A 22,155-nucleotide genomic window follows, 5' to 3' on the forward strand; every position below is an offset into this window, starting at 1 on the left:
CATTTAGAAATGGTTTGCTTTGAAATAGCCTTTCCCTCTGCCCCTACAGCAAATGCCACCAGCAGTTGTTCAGATTTGAGGTTTAGTCCTGTCCAAGTAAAATCTATGTTGTCTGTAAATGTCTAATTAGTGCAGTATCCATTCTCCTTTGTTCTGTGGATTAGCAAAGAAGGTTGGCAAATTAATGGACTGATTAAGAACCACACTGGATACCAACTTGGACATGGAGGGATTGGCCCAGAGGGACACCCTGTCCACATGAATGATAATGAAAGGCTCCACTGCCATAAGGACCTGTAATTCAGATACCCTTCCTGAAGTGATTGCTAAAAGGAAGGCTGTTTTCCAAAAAAGGAATTTTAACTCTGCACTTGCAGCTGGCTCAAAAGGAGGAAGAGTGAGTTTTTCCAATACAAAGTTAAGGTCCCAGGCTGGAGATGGGGTTCTCCTGGGTGGTCTTAAATTTTTGGCCCCTCTGAGGAACTGCTTGAGCAGTGGATGAGAGAAGAGGGGTGTTTATGTGTTGTAATTATCTGAAATGGCCGAGGCATGAATTTTGATGGAGGAAAAAGAAAGGCCCTTGTGAAGCATCTCAGTTAAGTATTGTAAAATATGAAGTAAATTGGACCCTGCTGTCCCTTGAGACAGATTCCAGGCACAGAATCTTTTCCATTTGTCAGCATAAGATTTTCTAGTACTAGGTCTTCTCGTCTCCAAGATGACATCCATCATAGGTTTGCGGAGGAATGCTAAGGGTGAATAAGTGATTAGCCAAGCTGCAGGTTTCAATGTTGGGAGCCGAGGGTGCAGAATTTGGTTCTCTTGCTGAGACAGTAAGGAAGGTGTCTATGGCAGGTGCCATGGAGAAATGTGACACACTGCACAGGAGTGGGTACCAGTGTTGGCGTGGCCAGTCTGGAGCAATCAAAATCATTTTTGGTTTGTCCTGTTTGACTTTCGGCAGAACTTTGGAGAGTAGAGGCAGAGGGGGAAGGCATAGACTGATAGGTTTTTCAAGCTGAAGGACAGAGCATCCACTTTCTAGGCTTTTTTGTGAGGAGTTCTTGTGCAAAATTTGTCCAAGTGGTAGTTCTGGGGGGAGGCAAATAGATCTATGTCTGGGCTCCCCCATTTGCTTGTCAACATGTTGAAAATCCGTGGTTCCAGTTTCCATTCGTGTGGGTCCATGAGATTTCTGCTTAGTCTGCCAGAATATTCAGATATCCTGGCAGGAATTATGTTCATAGGTTCATACTAGGCTATCTGACCTAGGGCATTTATAAGCCTAGCCAGAGTGTGTTTGGCTTTCGCCACCCATTTTAAATTAATTTTGCTATGCCCTTTTTCGAGGTTAGTATACTGTGCCTCTGTCTAACAGTGACACAGAAGTGATACCCGGGGTAAACCTACGATCTCCCATCCACTCATCAAGATTCCTCTTGAAGAGAGTCAGTGAGGGACTCTGCCTAACCTGGACTGGGATTTTATTCCAGAGTGAAGGGAGCCTCTGGGTTATGAATCTGTCCCTCCAGCATGTCCTATTTATTTCAGTGCTGAGGTTCAAGTCTCGAGCTCGTAGCTCGATGGGATTTGGATTTTCTGAGGTGCAGCATGTCCATTAATTCCGGGTTGGACATGGCTTTATATTGTCAGGCACAGATCACCTCTGAGCAGGCGGTATGCCACTGAGTAGAGCTGGAGTTTCTTTAACCGGGCAGCATATGGCATCTGTTTGAGCCCTTTGATCCTCTTGGTGAGGTACTTTTGGGGTCTTTCCAGTTGCTGCAGGTGTCTGGTAAGGTACATCCCAAAAGGGGCATCGTACTCAATTACGGGCCTGATGAGGGACGAGTAAAGAGGCACGATGACCTCCCCTGATCTAGATGTGAATCCCTTCATGATTAGGTGGGTTATATAAAATGTTTTTCTAACCACTTTGGCCAAGTGGTTGTCAAATGAGAGATTGCTATCAACTTGGGTCCCCAGGTCCCTAATTACTTCTTCTGTACTCAATGGATTACCACCTATGTGGTAATTTGTGGGCACTTTGTTTTTGCCAAAGGGGATTACTATACACTTTTTGGCATTTAGCTTGAGGCCATGGCTCTGGCACCAGTTGTCTGTTTCTATGAGGCCCTTTTGGAGGATGCTTGTGTCAGCTGGTGAGTAGATTATGGCGCCCAGTTTGCAGTCATCTGCGAACTTGGTCAGCCACAGTCCTTCTGTGTTGGCCTGTACCTCGGAGAAATATATACCGAACAAGAGAGGTCCCAGGACTGAGCCTTGTGGGACGCCACTTATAACTGGTTTGGAGTATGACATGGCTCCAGCAATTCTAAATATGTGGGTTCTGTCCTTGAGCCAGTTTGCAACCCATCTAGTGACATAGGGGTTTATATTTAAGCTGGTGAGCTTATCTATAATGCCCGAGTGGGGTATTGTATCGAAGGCTTTTGCGAGATCCAGGTAGGCTGTGTGGACCACGTTCCCCTCGTCAATGGCCTTGGTGACTGTTTCAAAGAAATCAACCAGGTTTAAGAGGCAGGATCTGCCCTTAAAGCCGAACTGGGTAGGATCCAGTGTCTGTAGGTCACCAATATCTTTATTTATGAGGTCCATGATGATCCTTTCCATAGCTTTGCAGACCAAGCTAGTCAGGCTTATGGGGCGATAGTTTCCAGGATCCGTTGAGGCACCACATTTGTGGAGAGGGACCACTGTTGCTGTACGCCACTCTTTGGGTACATATCCTGTAGTAAGGCTGAGATTGAACAGTAGTTTTATGTTTGGGTTTAGCTTTTGAGTTTGTAGTTGCACTTGGTAGCTCAAAGCAGTGTTCCACAATGCCATGGCTAGTCTGCAGAGGGGGTAGGAATGTGTACCCCCCCTGCTTATGTACCACATAACCGTGGTGTTATCCGTCTTTACCAGTAGTTGCCCTGGTTGAATGTAGTCCTTGAATGCCATCATAGAGCATTCTGTACAGCGAACATTTCTTTTTGACTGATATGTAAGTGCATTTGTTTTGGGCTCTATTTGCCCTGAATGCACTTCCCTGTCAGATGAGCCCCCCATAAATAGTCTGATGAGTCTGTAGTTAGGGTTTGGGCAGCAGGAGGTAGTGTGAATGCCCGTCCCTTGTTTTGGTGGCAGGCCTCTGCCCACCATAGGAACAATAGGCGTAGGCAAGGTATGGTCGGAATCATTGTTTCCAGGCTGTGACAATGCTGACTCCATAAACTTTTTAAGTACCACTGAAGTTTCCTCATATGCAGTCTTGCATATGGAATTAGAAGAATGCAGGAGGCCATGAACCCCAAGGCTTGCAGTATTTGTCTTGCAGATGTCAGGGTTTTTGTGGCCACTTGTTTGAATTTGTTGTTGTATCTTTCGGCTTTTCCCCGGTTAGGGGTCGCCACAGTGGAACTCCGGTCCGCTAATGATTGGCAGTAGATTTTTACGTACCGGCTTTCCAGGCCTGACGCACAACCTTCAACTAAGGTATGCCCATTCACGCACGTCTCCACACAAAAGATGCTTTAGCTGAGAATCGAACAGGACGTCTTACTGTGAGGCGACAATGCTACTGCAGCACCACCACTGCAGCTGGCCACTTGTTTGAAGTAAGTTACCAAATTAATTTGTTTTTATGGCGTGAGGAAAGCCATCTGGGCAGTTGTATTCAAGCTTGCACCCAGGAATGTAATCTGTTGAGAGGGTACCAGTTGTGATCTCTTTTCATTTATGGTGTACCCCAGACAAGTTAGAATCCTTTTTACAAACGCCAGATGTTTTATAAGTATGACCTGGTCTTCTGCCTGAATTAGACAATCGTTCAGGTAGGGATATATTTGTATTTCTTTGCCTGCAAAATGCAATTATTGGAGCCAGGCACTTTGTGAATACCCTGTGTGCAGTAGACAAGCCAAAGAGCAGTGCAGAGAACTGATAATGCAAGTAGCCTGTTTTGAAGAGTAGGCATCTTCTGCAACATTCCATGACTGGGATATGCAGGTAAGCATCTTTCACATCTAGAGTTGCCAACCAGGCATCCTTGCCTAGCATAGGAAGTAACTGGTGAAGAGTCAGCATCTTGAATTTTGGAATGTCCAGAAAGGTGTTTAGAGTAGACAGGTCCAAAACTGGACGCCATGATTTGTCTTTTCTGGGTACCAGGAAAAGTCTGGAATAGAAACCTTGTCCATTTTCCTCTTTTGGTACCGGTTGAATAGCCCCCATGTTTAAGAGGGTAAGTACTTGTTTCTGAGCCTCTGCCCACTGATTTGGGGGCAGGTCTGGCCACCCGTTTGGAGAAGGCAATGTGTGGAAAATGAAATCTGTATCCCTGGGACACTATTTAAAACCCATTTGTCCTGGGTTATGAGTTGCCAGTTTTTTGCATGAAGAGCAATGTTTCCCCCCAAAGGGGCGGTTGAAAGTAAGTGCTTGGTAATTTCAAAAGGGAAATCATTGAGACTGTTTACCATAGGCGGGTGTCTTGTTATTTCCAGATTTGGAAGTGGAAGCACCCCACTGCTTAGTTCTGAGAGTCCCTTGGGACTGAAACCTGGTGCTTTTGGTGTGTGTTGGTTTGGCTTGAGTGGATCTGGAAGGAGCTGGAAAGGACCAGTTCTTAGTAGGCCAGTGCCTACTAAATCCTGGAGGTTGCACTTGTAAGAAATCTTTCACAGTTTGCATAGATTTAGCTTCATCTTCCACCTTTTTTTTAGAACTTCTTCAGCCTTATTGCCAAACTGGCGGTCCTGAGTTGAAGAAGCATCCAACAAATTTGCTTTAACATGATCAGGCAGAGATTGCTCCTTAAGCCAACATGCCTTCTAAGCACAGACCCAGTAACAGCAGCCCTGCAAGAGGCCTCTTAAGAATCAAAGCCACATTGCAGAGTATGTTTTCCAACTTGTTCAGCTGAATGCAATAAATCCTGTAAATCTGTTTTCCACACAGTCAGAAATCATCATTTTCTATTTAAGCAGTCCCATGATATGCTGTTGATCTTTTAGCATATGAAATTGACAGTTTAGCGCCCCGATTGCCAAGGTTGCAGAAGTATAAACCTTTTTACCCCATCTATCCAGCACCCTGGAATCTCTATCAGAAGGGGTAGGATTTTTAGCAGTAAAAGCCTTAATGCCCTTGGGGTCTCTGATAAATGGTTTCTGGGTCCGCAAGAGGATTTTTGAAAAGGAACTTGTGGGAGTCAGGAACCCTGTAGTATCTGTCAGGTTTACTAGGAGTCGGCTGACCAGCACGTGCGAACTGCTTCGGGCACCGCATGGCAAGAAAGACTGATGTAATGGCGTCGGCTGCATGTTTTATACCAAACGACCTGATGTCATGGAAGAAGGGACAGCAACCGACGCAGGACCCAAGACTTTGTTAATCAGGCCGACTGAGGGCAACCTGCCAGCAGATTACCCAAATGTAATGACTGCAACAGTGAAACATGAAGAACATCTTTTCCATTTTTCAACATAAGATTTTCTAGTACTAGGCCTCCTTGCCTCCAAAATGACATCCAACACTTGTTTACTGAGGGATGGTAATGGAGAGAATGTAATTAGCCAGCCTGACAGGTTCAGGGTTTGAAGAGGAGGGTGCAGAATCTGGCTCTCCTGATGTGACAGCAGGGTAGGAGTCTGAGGCAGGTGCTACGGAGCCAGCAGTGACACTGCGCAAGTGGGGGTACCAGTGTTGGCGTGGCCAGTCTGGTGCAATCAGTGTCGTCCTTGGTTTGTCTCGTTTGATCTTTAGTAGTATTTTGGAGAGGAGAGGCAGAGAAGGAAAGGCATAAACTGATAGATTTTTCAAGCTGAAGGACAGAGCATCCACTTTCCATGCTTGTTTGTGGGGAGTAGTTGTGCAGAATTTGCCTCCTCTCAGAACTATCAATTGGACAAACAGGTCTATGTCTGGGCTCCTCCATTTGTTTATCAACATGTTGAAAGTCTTTGGTTCCAGTTTCCACTCGTGTGGGTCCATGAGATTTCTGCTTAGTCCGTCTGTCAATGTATTTAGTTTTCCTGGCAGGAATTGAGCCTGTAGATGCACTTGGTAGCTCAAGGCTGTGTTCCACAGAGCCATGGCTAGTCTGCAGAGGGGGTATGAATGGGTACACCCCCCCCCCGCTTATGTACCACATAACAGTGGTTTTGTCCTTTACCATTAATTGTCCTGGAAGAATGTGGTCCTTGAAGGCTGTCAGAGCATTCTGTACAGCTAACATTTCTTTTTGATTGATATGCAAGTGCATTTGGCTTGGGTTCCATTTGCCCTGAATGCACTTCCCTGCCAGGTGAGCCCCCCATGCATAGTCTGTTAGGGTTTGGGCGGCAGGGGGTAGAGTGAATGTTAATCCTTTGGTTTTGGTGGCAGGCCTCTGCCCACCAAAGAAACTGTAGGCAAGGAATGATAGGACTCACTGCTTCTACATCCTGAGAATGTTGACACCATAGGCTTTAGATACCATTGTAGTTTCCTCATATGCAGTCTTGCATATGGAATTAGTAGAATGCAGGCGGCCATGAACCCCAAGGTTTGCAGTACTTGTCTTGCAGATGGCAGGGTTTTTGTGGCCATTAGTTTTGAAGTAAGTTATCAAAGGAATTTGTTTCTCTGGCATGAGGAAAGCCATCTGGGAAGTTGTGTTCAAGCTTGCTCCCAGGAATACAACTTGCTGACAGGGTACAAGATGTGATTTCTTTTCATTTATGGTGTACCCCAGACAAGTTAGCACCCTTTGTACAAATGCCAGATGATTCAAAAATTATGTCTTGGCTTTCTGCCTGAATTAGACAAACGTCCAGGTATGGGTATATTTGAATATTTCTTTGCCTGCACAAAGCAATGACTGGAGCCAGGCACTTCGTGAATTCCATGGGCGTAGTAGATCAGCCAAAGGGCAGTGCAGAGAAATAGAAGTTATGTCCTTACCATAACGTTCCATGTGGAGTGTTCATCTCGCCTTTGTTCTTACACATGGGTTCGGAGCCGATCCTCGGCTCCGTGCCGGCCTCTTGCAAGCTCTGCATCGAGAAGAAGCTCGAGACAATCTAATACCCACAATCCCCCTCTGCCTTTACCTCAGATCTAGTTTGCAAGCAAACCAATCTATATAAAAGCACATTCATGCTTACACACATAACATATCTAAACAGACACATATAAACATATATGTGTATGCCAACTATGTACACAGAATGATAGCAGTAGCAAAAAATGCTTCTGGCCAGGCATCAAAGAACGTTCTTCCTAAGGGTGGGAGGGTGGGACTGTAAGAACAAAGGCGAGATGAACACTCCACATGGAACGTTATGGTAAGGACATAACTTCTATATGTGATAGTGTTCAATCTCGCCGTTTGTTCTTACACATGGGTAGCGTCCCTAGCTCCTTGATCCTGAGGAACTCGCGGGAGGACGTTCTTGAGCACAGTGGAACCAAAGGTTGCCCTGTCCCTAGAAACCTTGTCTACTTTATAATGAGAAATAAATGTATGTGGCTTAGACCAGGTAGCAGCCGCACAAATAGCATCCAGAGGTAGGCGAGCTGCATGAGCCAAAGATGTAGATATCGATCTTGTGGAATGTCCTTTGGGTTTGTGTAAAAGGGGTTGATCTGCAGAATCGTAGACATAGATTATACAATCCGTTAACCATTTAGAAAGAGTTCTTTTGTTAACTGCAAGTCCTTTCCTGCTATCAGCAAAAGCCACAAAGAGTTGATCTGTTTTCCTGTGATCTTTTGTTCTATCCAAATAAAACCTTAGCTGTCTGTGAACATCTAATTTGTGTAACATATACTCCATTTTGTTGGAGTGGTTTTTGAAGAAAGTGGGTAATTCAATGGACTGATTAATATTGTTAATGGAACATACTTTAGGGAGGAAGGATGAATTGGTTCGAAGAGAAACTCTGTCAAAGTGAAAGATCAAATAAGGGTGCTTGATGGAGAGAGCCTGAAGTTCAGACACTGCCTAGCAGAAGTAATGGCTACCAGAAAGAGAGTTTTCCAGGACAAAAATTTTAATGGGCAAGAAGAGGCAGGTTCAAAGGGGCAACATTAATTTAGATAGCAACAAGTTTAGACTCCAAGGTGACGTAGGAGATCTGACCGGTGGTCTAATATGAAAAACTCCTTTTAAAAAGGCTTTACAAAGTCTGTGAGCCATAACAGGAGCTCCACATTCTTCCACATGGAAATTCGAAATGGCAGCCAATTGAACTTTTAGAGTAGCAGGAGAAGCACCCTGATGAAATAAGTCTGTTAAGAACTCTAATATCTTATTCAAAGGAGCTATAAAGGGATCCACATGGTGTGCCTTCGCCCAGAAAACATTTGCTAGTATATGTTTTCGTAGTGGAAGCTTTATGCGAAGCCACTAATATTTCCTGGACTGCTGGTGACAAAAGATCAGACCTGGCTAAGTTGGGAATTGGAGCAGCCAAGCTGCTAGATGGAGTGACAGGAGCGCGGGATGGGGAACCCCTGACGAGTGAGTCAATAGATCTGGCTCTGGGTCCAGAATCCAGGGTCCCCGAATGCAGTGTATTTTCAGGAAGGGAAACCAAATTTGACGAGGCCAGAATGGAGCAATGAGGATTATCGTCCTGTGTAGGTTCCTGGCTTTCTGGAGAAACTTCGATATCAGAGGAAATGGGGGGAATGCGTATAGGAGTCCCTGGGGACTTCCCCTGGAGGGGGTAATAGGGCAAAGTAGCTCCTGCATTTGGCATTCATTGGAGACGCAAACAGGTCGCAGGAAGGCTGGCCCCACGTGCGAAAAATCCTTTCCGCCACTGACTGTTTTAGAGACCACTCGTGCGGTAACAGAATTGCTCTGCTCAGCCTGTCGGCTATGACGTTGGATGACCCCGGGATGTGCGTTGCTATTAGAAAGCGACCCGTGGACTCCGCCCACTGCCAAATTCTCATGGCCTCTCTGCATAGTTGATAGGACTTGGTTCCCCCTTGTTTGTTTATGTACCAGACTACCGACATGTTGTCCGTCTGAACTGCAATAGTCCCTAGAGGAAGGAGGGGAGCAAAGTGTTGCAACGCTAGAAACACTGCCCTCAACTCTAGAACATTGATGTGCAGATTGTACTCCAAATTGGTCCATTCGCCTTGGACTGTCTGTCCTCAAAGATGCCCCCCACCCTATCAGGGAAGCGTCCGTGGTCACCGTAACTGTGGCGGGTAGCACAAACGGCCTCCCCTGGGAAAGGTTGCACGTTTGAAGCCACCAGTTTAGATCTGTTTTGCAAGTCTTTGTTATAAGAATCTCGTGTGTTAGAGGTAGTTGTTGAAATGACCATTGAGCAAACAGTAGCCATTGTAGGACTCTCATGTGCAGCCTTCCCAGGGGAATTGCAATGAGGGAGGCTGACATGAGGCCCAACACCTTCAGTACTAGTTTTGCAGGAGATTTCCTTGACAAAAGTAGAAGACGTATGTGAGTCTGCAGTGATAATATCCTTTCTGGGGGGAGCTTCAGAATTAATTGACGTGTGTTTAACTCTGCTCCTATGAACAAGATATTTTGTGATGGCTGAAGTAAGGATTTTCCAAATTTACGGAGATCCCTAGGTGAACACACAGTTGAAGAACATAGTCTCTGGCCTGCAGTAGTTGACGCCGGTGGTGGCGAAAGGAGCCAGTCGTCCAGATACGGAAACACCTGGAATCCCTGACGTCTCAAGTGAGACGCTACCACTGCCATACATTTGGTGAAGACCCTGGAGGCTGAGGTCAGACCAAAGGGCAGGGCCCGAAATTGAAAGTGACTGGCTCCCAGCCGAAGCGCAAATGATCTCTGGATGCCCTGGCCATTTTGATGTGGTAGTATGCATCCTCTAGATCTATTGAGCACATCCACTCGTCCTTCTGTAAGAATGGAAGGATCGATTGAAGCATGACCATTCGGAACTTTTCTTTCTTGACGAAAGTATTGAGGTAGCTTAGGTCTAGAATGGGCCTCCAGTCCCCTGTTTTCTTTGGAACTAAAAGAACCTTGAGTAAGTCCCGAATCCTTGCTGGTCCGCTGGGACTGGCTGGATGACTTTTTTCTAGCAGCTTTGAAATTTCTAAAGCTGCTGGCTCTCGCAGATGGGGCGGTACATCTGGGAGTCTTTTCTTTGGAATGGGATAGGATAGGAAGGGTATGGAGTAACCTCTGGTAACCACGCTTTTTACCCACTTGTCTGTAGTTATACCTTGCCAGGCCTGAGGGTATAAAGCTAAGCGACCCCCGACTGCCTCCAGAGCAGGACAGTCGGGCCTCCTCTCAGGAGTGCTGGAAAGGTTTACCAGGGAGTGTATCCCTGTCACCTTGATGTTGCGGACCCCTCTGCCGCCATCTTCCACCTCTGCCCCCTCCTCTGCCTCTAGAGGGGGCATCACCCTGTGTGCCTGAGAAAGACCCTTGGGGTTTTCGAAACCACATTTTCCCACCGTGTTGCCCTTTGGGGTACGGTCTAGTTGGGGTGGAAAAACGGACTCCGACAGCAGACAGAGTCTTTCCCTCTTGTTCACACCGAGTAAGGGTCTCCTTTACTTTGGGGCCAAAAGAGTGGCACCGTCAAATGGGGCGTTTGTAAAGGAAGACTTGAAGGCTTCCGCAAAGGAGCATAAGCGCATCCAGGATTGTCTACGAAGAGCAATCGCTGAAGCTGCTGCCCTACTCGAACCTTCGGCTGCGTAAGAAATCAGCCTCATGGACGAGTTAACAATCGATGTTAGGGTATTAAGTTGCGCTGTCACTTTCTCTGAGACAGCTGCATCTGTAGTACCCTGGAGGGTATCTCCCAACTCTTTGACTAGATCCCTCTGCAGACGTGTAAAATGGGTCAAATAGTTCAGGGACCGCATGGAAAAGCCGCTGAACTAAAAATGCGCTTCCCATATCTATCCATCGTCCTAGAATCTTTATTAGGCGGATGGACAGACGAAGAAGACTCCGACATCTCCTTTTTCGTGGCTGCAGCCACCACCATAGCGTCTACTGGAACTCCTTTTGTAAGGTAGGACTTATCCTGAGGTGCTGTGATGTACTTGTTCGGTTTCCTTGGAACAGGTTCCACTGTGTCAGGAGCCTCCCACGCCCTTCGAGCAATAAGTTCCATTAGTTAATCGAAGGGCGGAGTGACCCAGGAGGAGGAAGGGCGAGCACCAAATGCCTTCAGCAGAACTGACTCATCCTCAGAAGGGGGAAGGGACTGCCAGTCACCTCTCTGTTTCAGGATCTCCAAAATGTCTGAAAAAGAGACATCTTCTGAAGGTGACTTAGGGGACCCCTCTGACTCATCTAAGTCAGTATCAGATGTTATGGATTCCTGTGGAGAATCCAAGTGTCTCCTCTTACACAGTCTCTTCCTAGGGACTTCCTCGTGGGGAGCATCCGAAGAAGCCTCGAGGAAGAGGGGCACCTCCAGGGGTGGCTGAGACACTGGTGCCCGACGCTTGGATGTGGCCGTGGGTGCAGATGAAGACAAAGGCCCTTTATGGGGAGGAGAAACTGCTTCCACTGATGTGGTTGTCTGGGTAGACAACACCTTCCTCATCAGGTCGAACGCCCCGGTCCCGATCGAAGAGTCCCCGGTTCAAGAAATGGGAAGAATCCCCGACACGGGCACCGAAGGCATCGACCCCGAGGACGGAGCCGAATCGATCCGTGCCGAGGCCCCGAGGGGGAGAGTCAGAACCGACACGTCGGTTCGACTCTCGGCCCCGGAACCAAGAACAGACCGTCGGCTCCGAGACTCCGACGGAGTCGAGGTGAGGGGAACAGACCGAGAAAAGGACGGTTCTGGACCCGAGGGCTCCACAATCAGCAGATCAGCCTCTTCCGGCTCCAAAGACTGAATCGGTCTCGGAGGAGGAATGGATGGAGATACAGGAAGGCCTTCAAGTTTCGACACCAACTGGGTGGAAACCGAAATAAGTTTAGAGAGGGCCGAATGCTCCAACAACTTCTGCACCACGCGATCCACATCGACATCCGAAAGTTTGGAGGAAGAACGGGTCGAAGGAACCGAAGACGGAGCCGACCTCAATATGGCCGAAGGAGGAGCTCCATCACCGGTTCCAAGACTCGAGGCTCAGGAACCGACACCAGTTGAACACTCGGCCCGAAGTCTGTGGAACCGGTGATCTAACCTTTGAAGAAGAGCTCGGAGCCGATGACTTAGGCTCCGGCGTCTTCGATTCCTTAGAGGACTTCGATGCCTGGTCAGAAGCATCCAAAGCCTCTTGGAAAGCTGGTTTCAGTAGACCTCTGTCCATCAGTTTCCTGCGCCTATCTGTCATGACCCTCCCACTAAAAGAGTGACAGATGGAGCAATCCTCTTGTAAGTGAAGAGGGCCAAGGCAGTAGACGCAGGAACTGTGGTTGTCAGTGACCGACATTTTTTGGCCACACTGACAACGTTTGAAACCAGACTTTGCTTTCTCCGACATAGTAAAACAATATATAACTACAGAAAAACACAGTCAATCTGAGTAAAAAGTCACAATCAGGTTAATGTCAAATCCGGTTAAATTGTCTCAATATGATAGATGTGAAGGGAGTAGGCCCCGATACAAAAATACCGAAAATAAGGTTAACGGTACCAAGGAATTACGGAACCACAACACAATCACACTTGTTAATACAGATAATATCAACTAGAATATATTTCTTAAGAAAATACAACAAAAAAAGTTATATCTTAGCTTAGAAACTCTCGAGCTAGCTCCCAACGATGCGTATACAGCAGCAGCAAACTAGATCTGAGGTAAAGGCAGAGGGGGATTGTGGGTATTAGATTGTCTCGAGCTTCTTCTCGATGCAGAGCTTGCAAGAGGCCGGCACGGAGCAGAGGATCGGCTCCGAACCCATGTGTAAGAACAAACGGCGAGATTGAACACTATCACATCTAATAGTGCATGTAGCCTGCTTTGAAGTGTAGGTATCCTCTGCAAGACTCCCCTGATTGGGATGTGCAGGTAGGCTTCCTTTAAATCCAGTGTTGCCAACCAAGCATCCTTGCCTAACATAAGAAGGAATTTAAGAGTTAGCATCTTGAATTTTGGAATAACCAAAAAGGTGTTTAGGATAGAAAGATCCAGGATAGGACACCAAGAGTTGTCTTTTCTGGGTACCAAGAAAAGTCTTACATATAAACCTAGTCTGTTTTCCTCTTCTGGTACAGTTTGAATAGCCTTTAAGCTTAAGAGAGAGAGCACTTGCTTTTGAATCTCTACCCACTGATTTGGGGGTAGATCTGGCCAACCGTTTAGGGTTGGTAATGTGTGGAAGTGAAATCTGTATCCTTGGGAAACTATATTTAAAACCCATTTGTCCTGGGTAATGAGTTCCCAGTTTTTTGCTTGCAGAGCAATCTTCCCCCTAAAGAAGCAGTCAGTTGAGAAGTGCTTGGAAGTTTTAAAGTTAAGTCACTGAGACAGCTTATCATAGGAGGGAGTCTGACTACTCCCCGATATGGAAGTGGGAGCCCCCCACTGCTTAGTCTTGTGCGTACCCTGGGACTGAAACCTGGGTATTCTGCTGGTTCTGTGTTTAGACTGAAGGCCTGGAAGAAGCAGGAAAGGACCAATTCTTAGAGGGGTCAATGCCTACTAAATCTTGGAGGCTGTACTTGTAGGAAATTAACAGTTTGCATAGATTTAGCTTTTTACTCCCATCTTTTTAAGAACTTCTTCTGCTTTGTTGCCAAACAGGCAGTCTTGATTTAAGGGAGCATCCAGCAACTTAGTTTTAACATGATCTGGCAAAGATTGCTCCTTAAGCCAAGCATGCCTAAGTACGAACCAGTGACAGCAGCCCTGCAAGATGCCTCTAGTGAATCAAAACAACATTGCAAAGTATGTTTTCCAACCTGTTTAGCAGAATGCATTAAATCCTGTAAATCCTTATTTTCAGCACAGTCAGGAATCAATATCATTTTCTGTTTAAGCAATACAATAATATGCTGCTGATACTTCAACATATGAAACTGGCAATTTAAGGCCCTAATAGCCAAGGTTGCAGAAATGTATTACCTTCTTACCCCATCTATCCAGGGCCCAGGAACGGGGGTAGGATTTTTGGCAGTAATAGCCTTAATGCCCTTGGGTCCCTGCAGTAGGATTTTTAAAAAGGAACTTAGAGTCAGGAACCCTGTAATATCTATCAGGTTTTCTGGGAGCAGGAGGTAGAAAGTCAGGGGCCAAGCTAGATTCCGAATAGGCATCATAAACAATGTCTAGCACAGGAGGGACAGCTAAAGGCATGTGTTGGGGCAGGAGTAAGAAATCCCTAAGCATCTTTTTAGAATCAGAGTAATTCTGGCTTTCTCAGCATAAATGCTCCCTTTGAGTATGCAAAGTCTCTCCAAAAGAAAAATCCTCTGGGGGGGAAGCAGAGGGAATAGAGTCCTCTGCATCAGAATCCTCACAGGTAGATAAGTGTAAATCCTAGTCATCAGAGGAAACAGAAATTTCAGAATCCTGGTCAGAAGTATCATAAGCAAATTCAGTCCTAGGTCTCCTAGAGGGGGAAGGCTGGCTTCCCCTGATAAAAGTAATAAGGTCTTCAGCCATTCTTATCATTTATCTTTTACACAGAGGCCTGACCATGCGGTCTGGGCATCGGTTTTCTAGGCATGGTTCGAGTTTTAGGCCTTGAAGAAGAAGATGGCATTGGTTTAATATGCAAGTCAGTAGGGCCTGAATACACCCTCAGAAGCCGGTGCCTGCAGAGCAGCTCCAGACCCATCCAAGGCAGAGACATCCGCAGGTTCCACAGTTGAAGCATCTCGTGGCGTACAAGACTCCGAATGGGTCTCAGCAGAGGCCTGCGAATTTAAAGTAGCGGGTATCAGGGGCTACGAAAGCACCTCACTGAGTACCAGCAAACTGGCGACTAGCTTAGGATAAGTGTCGTCAGCAGTTTTGGACCTGGGCGGCCTGTCTCTCTATCTTCGCGTTTTTTTGGAATGTCGGTAGTCAGGTGGCTTACTGAAGACATATCTGGATAACTAAACTGAATACCAAAATATTTAGAAGCGTAAATATACAGACTACGAATAGTTTGTGGTTTAAATAAGGTACAAAACAGACAGAGGTACGTCGTGGTCAGGGCCTAAGCAAGGAATACAGTAACAATAAAAATCTTTGAGGTATTTGCTTTCCGCAAGAAATACAATTACCGACTTTTACTGACATCTGTTAGAGCAAGAAAAGGTTTCCCCAACGGGGTACTTGGCTTTAGTTGAAGACTTCGGTTCTGAAACTCGAAAAAGAAAATTTCAGGAGTCTGCCGACCAGCACTTGCGAACTGCTTCTGCTTCAGGCACCGCATGGCAAGCAAGACTGATGTAATGGCGTCGGCTGCATGCTTTATACCCCTGACTACCTGACCATGGAAGATGAGACAGCAACTGACGCAGGACCCAAGACTTTGATAATCAGGCCAACTGAGGGCTACTGCAAGCAGATAACCCCAATGTTATGACTGCAACAGTGAAACACGAAGAACATCCTGCTCAGATTTCCTATGTTCCTTTGCCCTGTGCAGATAGAAATGCAACTGTCTAACATAAGTAGGTGAAGCATATATTCACCCCTGTTGGAATGGTTATAAAAAAAAAAAAAAGACTGGGAAATTACTGGACTGATTTATGTTAGCCTCTGTGGCCACATTCAGCACAAAGGAAGGATTAGTCCTCAGAGAAGCAGTCTTTGAAAAAGGCAATATATGGTGGTTTGGATGATAATGCCTGAAGTTTCAATACCCTTTTGGCTGAAGTAATGGCCACAAGAAAATTGGTCTTCCAGGATAGAAATTTTTTGTCGCAGGAGTCAGCCGGTTTAAAGGGTCTGAGTGAGACCTTGTAGGATTAACATCAGATCCCAAAGAGGGGATGGATCTTTAAACAGTGATCTTTTTAGAATCACTGGAAATCAGATCTGTCCGGGATCCAATATCCATGGTGGATATTATCATGATATCATAGAAAGGGGAACTATACCGGATGAGGCCAGAAAGGAGCAATGAGGATTAGAGTGCTTTTTGTAAACCTTTCAGAATCAAGGGAATTGGGGGGGATAAGCATACAGGAGGCCCAAAGGCCAATAATGCACTACAGCATCTCTGGGTGACTCCCCACTGGGGGGGGGGGGGTCAGAGTGAAGCACTTGCTGCATTTGGTGTTCAGGAAAGATGCAAAAAGGTCACAATGAGGTTGGCCCCATTGGAGGAATATTTGACTCAACTAAAGATCAATTTAGGGACCACTCGTGTGGATTAAGATAGACCTGCTGAGTTTGTCCATTAGAACGTGGTCTCCCCGGAAATGTTGCTTCCTTGCATAATGGGTATGAACGGGTTTACCATAGTTTGCTGAGATACCAGACTACTGACATGTCTGTGTGAACTGCTATCCTTCCCAAACGTAAGCAGCCTTGGAAAGTTTGCAACGTCAAAAGGACTGCTTGCATCTGTAAAACACTGACGTGCAATTTGATCTCTGTTGGGGACCACTTGCCCTGGACCAATCTTCATTCATAATGCCGCCCTCACTACAACAAGGAAGTGTCAGTGGTCATTGTGGCCATTGAAGGGGGAAGGGAAAAAGGCCTGCCCCAATAAAGATCATCCACCACTGAAGATGTCTGCAGTCTTGAGTCAGCTTGATCAGAATATTTAACAGATAATACAGAATGGTCCACTGAACAGCTAGAGTTCACTGAAGCACTCTCAAAGAATCCTGCCAAAGGCACTAGAAAAATGGCAGCAGACATGAAACCTACAGTTGTTAGGATAAATCTTGCTGGGGGTGCAAGTGTACCCAGCACAGACTTAGACTTGCTATCTCAGGGATAACACATGTAATGGTAGAGCTGCTACTTCAGTGATTGTGTTCAGCTGTGTTCCTATGAACTCTATCCTCTGCACAGGTGTTAGGTTTTGACTTCTCCAAATTTATCATGATGCCAACTGAAAGTGTGCAATAGGTACTTCACTGCTTGAACCCGTTGATGCCTTGATAGTGACGTTAGGAGCCAATCATCTAAGTAAGGAAACGCCTGGAATCATTGCAGTCTCAGGTGAGCTGCCACACTACAGATTTAATTTGTTAAACACCCGGGGGGGGGGCGCTGTGTAGAGTCCCAAGGGCAGTGCTTTAAATTGGTAATGACTGGCTCCCAGCCAGAAGAGCAAGCATCTTCTGGAGCATCTGCTGATCTTTATGTGGTAGTATGCATCCTGGAGATGCATAGAGCAAATCCAATTGTTCTTGCATAGTGACTTCTTGACATACAGATTTAGCTTGCTCAGGTCAAATATCAGCCTTGGGTCCCCTGTCTTTTTTGGCACCAAAAAGAAGTCTGAATAAGTCCCATATCTTAGTTTGGTTGGGACATGTTGGATGACTCTTCTCTAAAAGTTTTTGAACTTCTTGCATGGCATACTTCTGGCTAGGTGGAATATCGGGGAAGATTCCTTTCTGAGGGTGGTGGAGAAAGGAAAAAGGGAATGCAATAACCTCTGGAGATTATTTTTGGTATCCAGATGTCATTTGTTAGTTTTGTCCAGGCATCTGGGTGCAATGAAAGTTTGCCCCTGACTTTCTCCAGAGTAGGACAGTGCTTCAGGAGTGCTGGTAGGGCTGGTCAGAAAAAGGTTCGCTCAAGCACTGATTATGCAAACCCCCTTCTGACTCTAGGGCAGCAGCTCCCATTAAAACCTTGTCCTTTGCCTTTGGACAAGGAGTTTTTGAGATTACTCAGGAAAGAACCCAAAGACTTTCTGAACCACATTTTCTTCCCACTGCGCGGACTCCTTGAAAAATGCCTTTGCTGGGAAGAAAATTGATCCCTACAGCAGACAGGGTCCTTCCTTCTTGTTTCCTTAACTAATGGTCCGAACAAGGAAGAACCATTGAAGGGTGCATTAGCAAAGGACGCCTTGAAGGGTTCCACAAACTCAAAGCCTCAACTATGCATGAATCCCGGAGGGCTATGCCTGATCCCGCCACTTGAAAGGTTCCTTCCGCCACACTGGAAATCAACCTCACCGATGAAATAGACAAAGGAAGCAAGAGTCAACAGCTGGGGGGAAACTTTGTTAAAGTCTCCCTCAGACATGGACTTTGAGAAAAATGGCGAGTTCCTTGACCAAATCCCTCTGAAAGCATGTGAAATGTTCCAAATAGTTCAACGCTCTCCATGTATAAGTAGCAGATGCATAGGCACACTTCCCATGCCTATCCAACACCAGAAACTCCTTGTTCGGGAGGTGGACAGGGAAGCTCTGTTCCACTAGCTCCTTTGTAGCTGCTGACACTATGATGGCATCAACTGGAATGCCTTTACACCAATGAGAATGATGAGATGGGGGGCTTAGAAACTTGTCAGCGTGCTTGGGGATGGGCTTGGAAAGAGCCAGATAAGGTGGAGCCCGTCAGGAAACTAAGTCAATAAGTTTGTCTTCTGGTGCAGTCACCCAGGTCATACATGGGCCCATCCAAAGGCCTCCAGAACCTGATTTGTCAGGAGTTGGAAGCTGGGAAGACCATTCACCCTCTATCTTCAGGATCTCTAGGATATCTCTGAAGGAGATGTCTTCAGGTGGTGATCAAGAGAATCCTTCTCTGTCATCAAAACCTGTGTTCCACGGTCAGGGACTCCAAAGGGGAGTCGACATGCTTCCTCTTGAACATCCTCTTCCAATGCATCTTCTCTATGGGACAGTCAGGATAAGACTCAGAAGAGGAGAGAGCCCCCTGTAGAGGAAAAAACTGGAGGACCTCCTCGACGGGCTGACCGTGGACAGGACAAATGGGACCAAGGCTTGGACCAGATGAGGACTGTACAAGTTCCAGGGGGTGAGGAGATGCATCTCTAGGTGTAGAGAATGCCTTCTCTGCCATCTGAAAAGCCAACAAACCCAGGGATCCTTCCCGAATCAGAGCCAAAATAGCCCAAGGAGAAAAGGAAGACACCACCATAGATTCATGGTCTCCACACAACACTGGCCACAAACTGGCAAGAAATTAAGTCCCAAGAGGGAGGAATGGATCCGAACAGGTTGGAACCGAAAACAACCCCACAAGGAGCAGGCACCAATGTCTCAGGTCAGAGACCCGCTCTGCTCTGATGGCACTGGAGTAGAGCCAGTACGGGACACTGACTAAGTAAAAGTACGTACTATTCTCAGGTCCGATGTCTCTCAGGGAATCCGGATTCTGGGGTTCCAAAGTGGGTGTTTGGATAGGAAGAGGATTGACTAGTGTGGGTAACAGGCTCTCATGGATCAGAGATGGGACAGAGCTTGTAAAAAACCCATCTCGATCTGAGCCTTGAGTAAACATCATCCTGTCCATCTCAGAACCAGAAAGTCTACCGGATCTGGAAGAGACTGAAGAATGGGTAGATTTAGTGGAAGAAGTTAATTTGCTGAGTCTTGGTGTATGGCTCAGAGATCTTCAATCAGAGGCCTTCAGATATGAAGACTTAAATCGGAGTTGGAGAACTCTGGATCAAAATCATCTCTGATGGACCCAACAGCGTCTTCAGATTCAAAATCTTTAGAGCCGTAGGAAGTCAGACCCCATGGGGAAGTTACATCCGGTAAGAACATGAAATCCGAGGGGCCAGTCTGATCCAAAGGAGGTTTGATTTTTCTCTGCTCCGAAAAGAATGAATCTGACAATTTTTGCCTCTTCTCTGGGCCAGAAGCAGATGCCCCACAGGGAAGCTGGAGTGACACACTTCTTGATTTCTTTGAAAGTTAAATGTTTGATGAGAATCTGAGCTCCAGGCGAGGACAGAGGCCCTTCCAAGATCAATTTGTTTTGGCAATCCACCAAAGCGCGGGGTTGCATCCCGCGCAAATTTCACAGTCCTGCTCTAAATGAGAAGCACCTAAGCAATAGACACCTATCGTGGGCATTCTAGTTCTGAATTTTGTGCCCATAAAAAGTGCATCACTTAAACTCAGTGGGTTTGTCCACCACTGGCACAAACATACCACACACACAGAATGCAGAAAAGAGCCATGCACTCACCACTATCAAACCCTAATGGACACAAGTAACGACCAACTATAAAATTAAAAATGCAGGGAATTATTTTTTTTTAATAGAATAGAGAAGAAACGAGGACGTAAGCAAACGGCCATACAGGAGAGAGGAACATGGAGAGGAAAAGGAACGACCCCAACGCCAAACGAAAAGCCTAAAAGTCAGGAGAAGAGGCAGAAATATACCAAGTAAAGCTCTAAAGGTGAAAGTAGAAAAAGTAGAATAATTTATAGAAAAGCACTGAAAAATGCAAACTTATCTGAGAAATGCTAGAGACCAGTTGTAATCACGTCCAACCAGGAAGGCAGTAAAGATCATCTGGGGAGTTAGTGGAGCTCGAGACTTGAAGCATCAGTCTTTTGGAATGGCCAGATCAGATCCGATGTCAGATCCTATAACCCAGTCATGAGGAAGAATGAAATGGACATCATATGTTTACATTTTTTTTTTTTTTTTAAACTCGCTTGCATTCATAGTTAATGGGTAAACTTCACATAGGGCAGCCAGGAGCTCTGAATGGTTAACTCTTCCCCACAGCTTTGCAACTCAGCAGTGCAGGAAGAAATCCAAACAAAGGACTAAAGGATAAAGCTTAACAGCACCTCCAGCCTTAATGCTTACTATTGCTTTGGCAGTTATTGGTGAAAGTGCACAACTTGCTACCCCTTAAGACTCTCAAGGAATGTACCACTAATGAGAGAAAAGTAAACTTGTGTGCTAGGACAGTGGAAACTTTTACTAGTAAGTTTTACTTGGGGGAGGGAGATGCATTAAGAGACAAAGTGGGTGTCTGTTTCGCCAAGCTGCCACCTGCATTCACATTACATGCTCCTGTACTGGCAAAAGTTTTACTCATTAGCAGTCAATATGGACTATAATGGTACTCATCAGTAGTCGTTAGACAAATGGTATCCTTTTAAAATTTAGATACTTGTGTCCTAAGTGACCATAAAGATGCTAACAGAAATGCTACACTACAAGCAGTTTTACATTATAACACCAAAGGAAGATGAAAACTAAAAAACACTCTAGTCACTAACAAATCAGTACAATACAGTGCATACCTGCAAAAATACAGACGTGTAAAGCAACGCTCAAAACAGCACTGACATATACTGCATTAACTGTCAAGCGCAGCTATTCATGTGCAAAATGCAGAAGCATGAATTACCTTGTCCGATAACCGGAATGGCTATTCCTTTCTCCAGTTCAGCAATACCTTTCTTGTACCATTCAGCAGCTTGTTCTTTGCTTCCTGCTCAAGGACAAAACCAATATTAAAGTTTCCTGCTAAGAAGCAGTACGTATTATAAAATTACCAAAATGGTCTACAAGCCAGAAAAGAAATGCTAAAAAAAACAAAACTCATTCTTAAACCATAAGTTATTAAACTGGCATGGAAAATTCCTTGAACCTAATAAGGGGTAGAAATACTGTTAATATACTAATCACTTTTGTTCCTTCTGCTCCCCATTCACTGTTAAACATGAACAGTTCATATCATCACTAATTTAAAAGTAAAATCAAACCGAAATCATACGATTCAGCAAAGGAAACAGTAATGCAATAAACTTACATAAATACATCTGGGGGAAAAAAAAAAAAAAACATGGAATGATACTGTGCCAATGACATAAAAATCAACTCGGGCCACTAATTCATGAAAATAATTAACTGTTTCATTCATGACAAAATCATTTGTTAACCAGGTAAGCATAATGGATAAGTGGCCATTTTCAATTACAACCTAGGAGCAGCATCTGTACAAGTGACTTAGACAGTCGCATAGCAGGCCAGTTGAAGGCTGTGGAAATTAAGTACAAGACTGCTAGAGGGTCTAAGCCTTAAGGTACATAGTGTCTTAAATCTCTGTGCCAGAGTGCAAGGCAAAACAGCTAAATTCAAACATTGCTGAACTTGCACAATTAACACGGTATATAGAAAGGAAAATAGAAAAGAAAAATGTATTAAGCTTTCCAAAATTGTACACATCATGAAAAGCACTGTAAAAAGTTATCAGCCAGCCCCCATCCAAAAGCTCAGCTTACATGTCAAATGCCAGAAACAAAAA

General features: G+C 45.5%; 1 protein-coding gene across 1 annotated transcript in view; it reads right to left on the bottom strand.

Annotated features, from left to right (window-relative positions):
- The window catches only part of SPAST (spastin), a 2,490,626-nt gene that overhangs the window by 2,259,925 nt on the left and 208,546 nt on the right, over window positions 1–22,155 (bottom strand). The window contains exon 2 of the mRNA XM_044058595.1: window positions 21,256–21,339. Within this exon, the coding sequence (XP_043914530.1) occupies window positions 21,256–21,339 (84 nt within the window). The remainder of the gene's footprint in view (window positions 1–21,255; window positions 21,340–22,155) is intronic.

The sequence above is a fragment of the Protopterus annectens genome, chromosome 1.part2 (assembly GCF_019279795.1).
Source record: "Protopterus annectens isolate FY-2018-M chromosome 1.part2, PAN1.0, whole genome shotgun sequence".
NCBI lineage: Eukaryota > Metazoa > Chordata > Ceratodontiformes > Protopteridae > Protopterus > Protopterus annectens.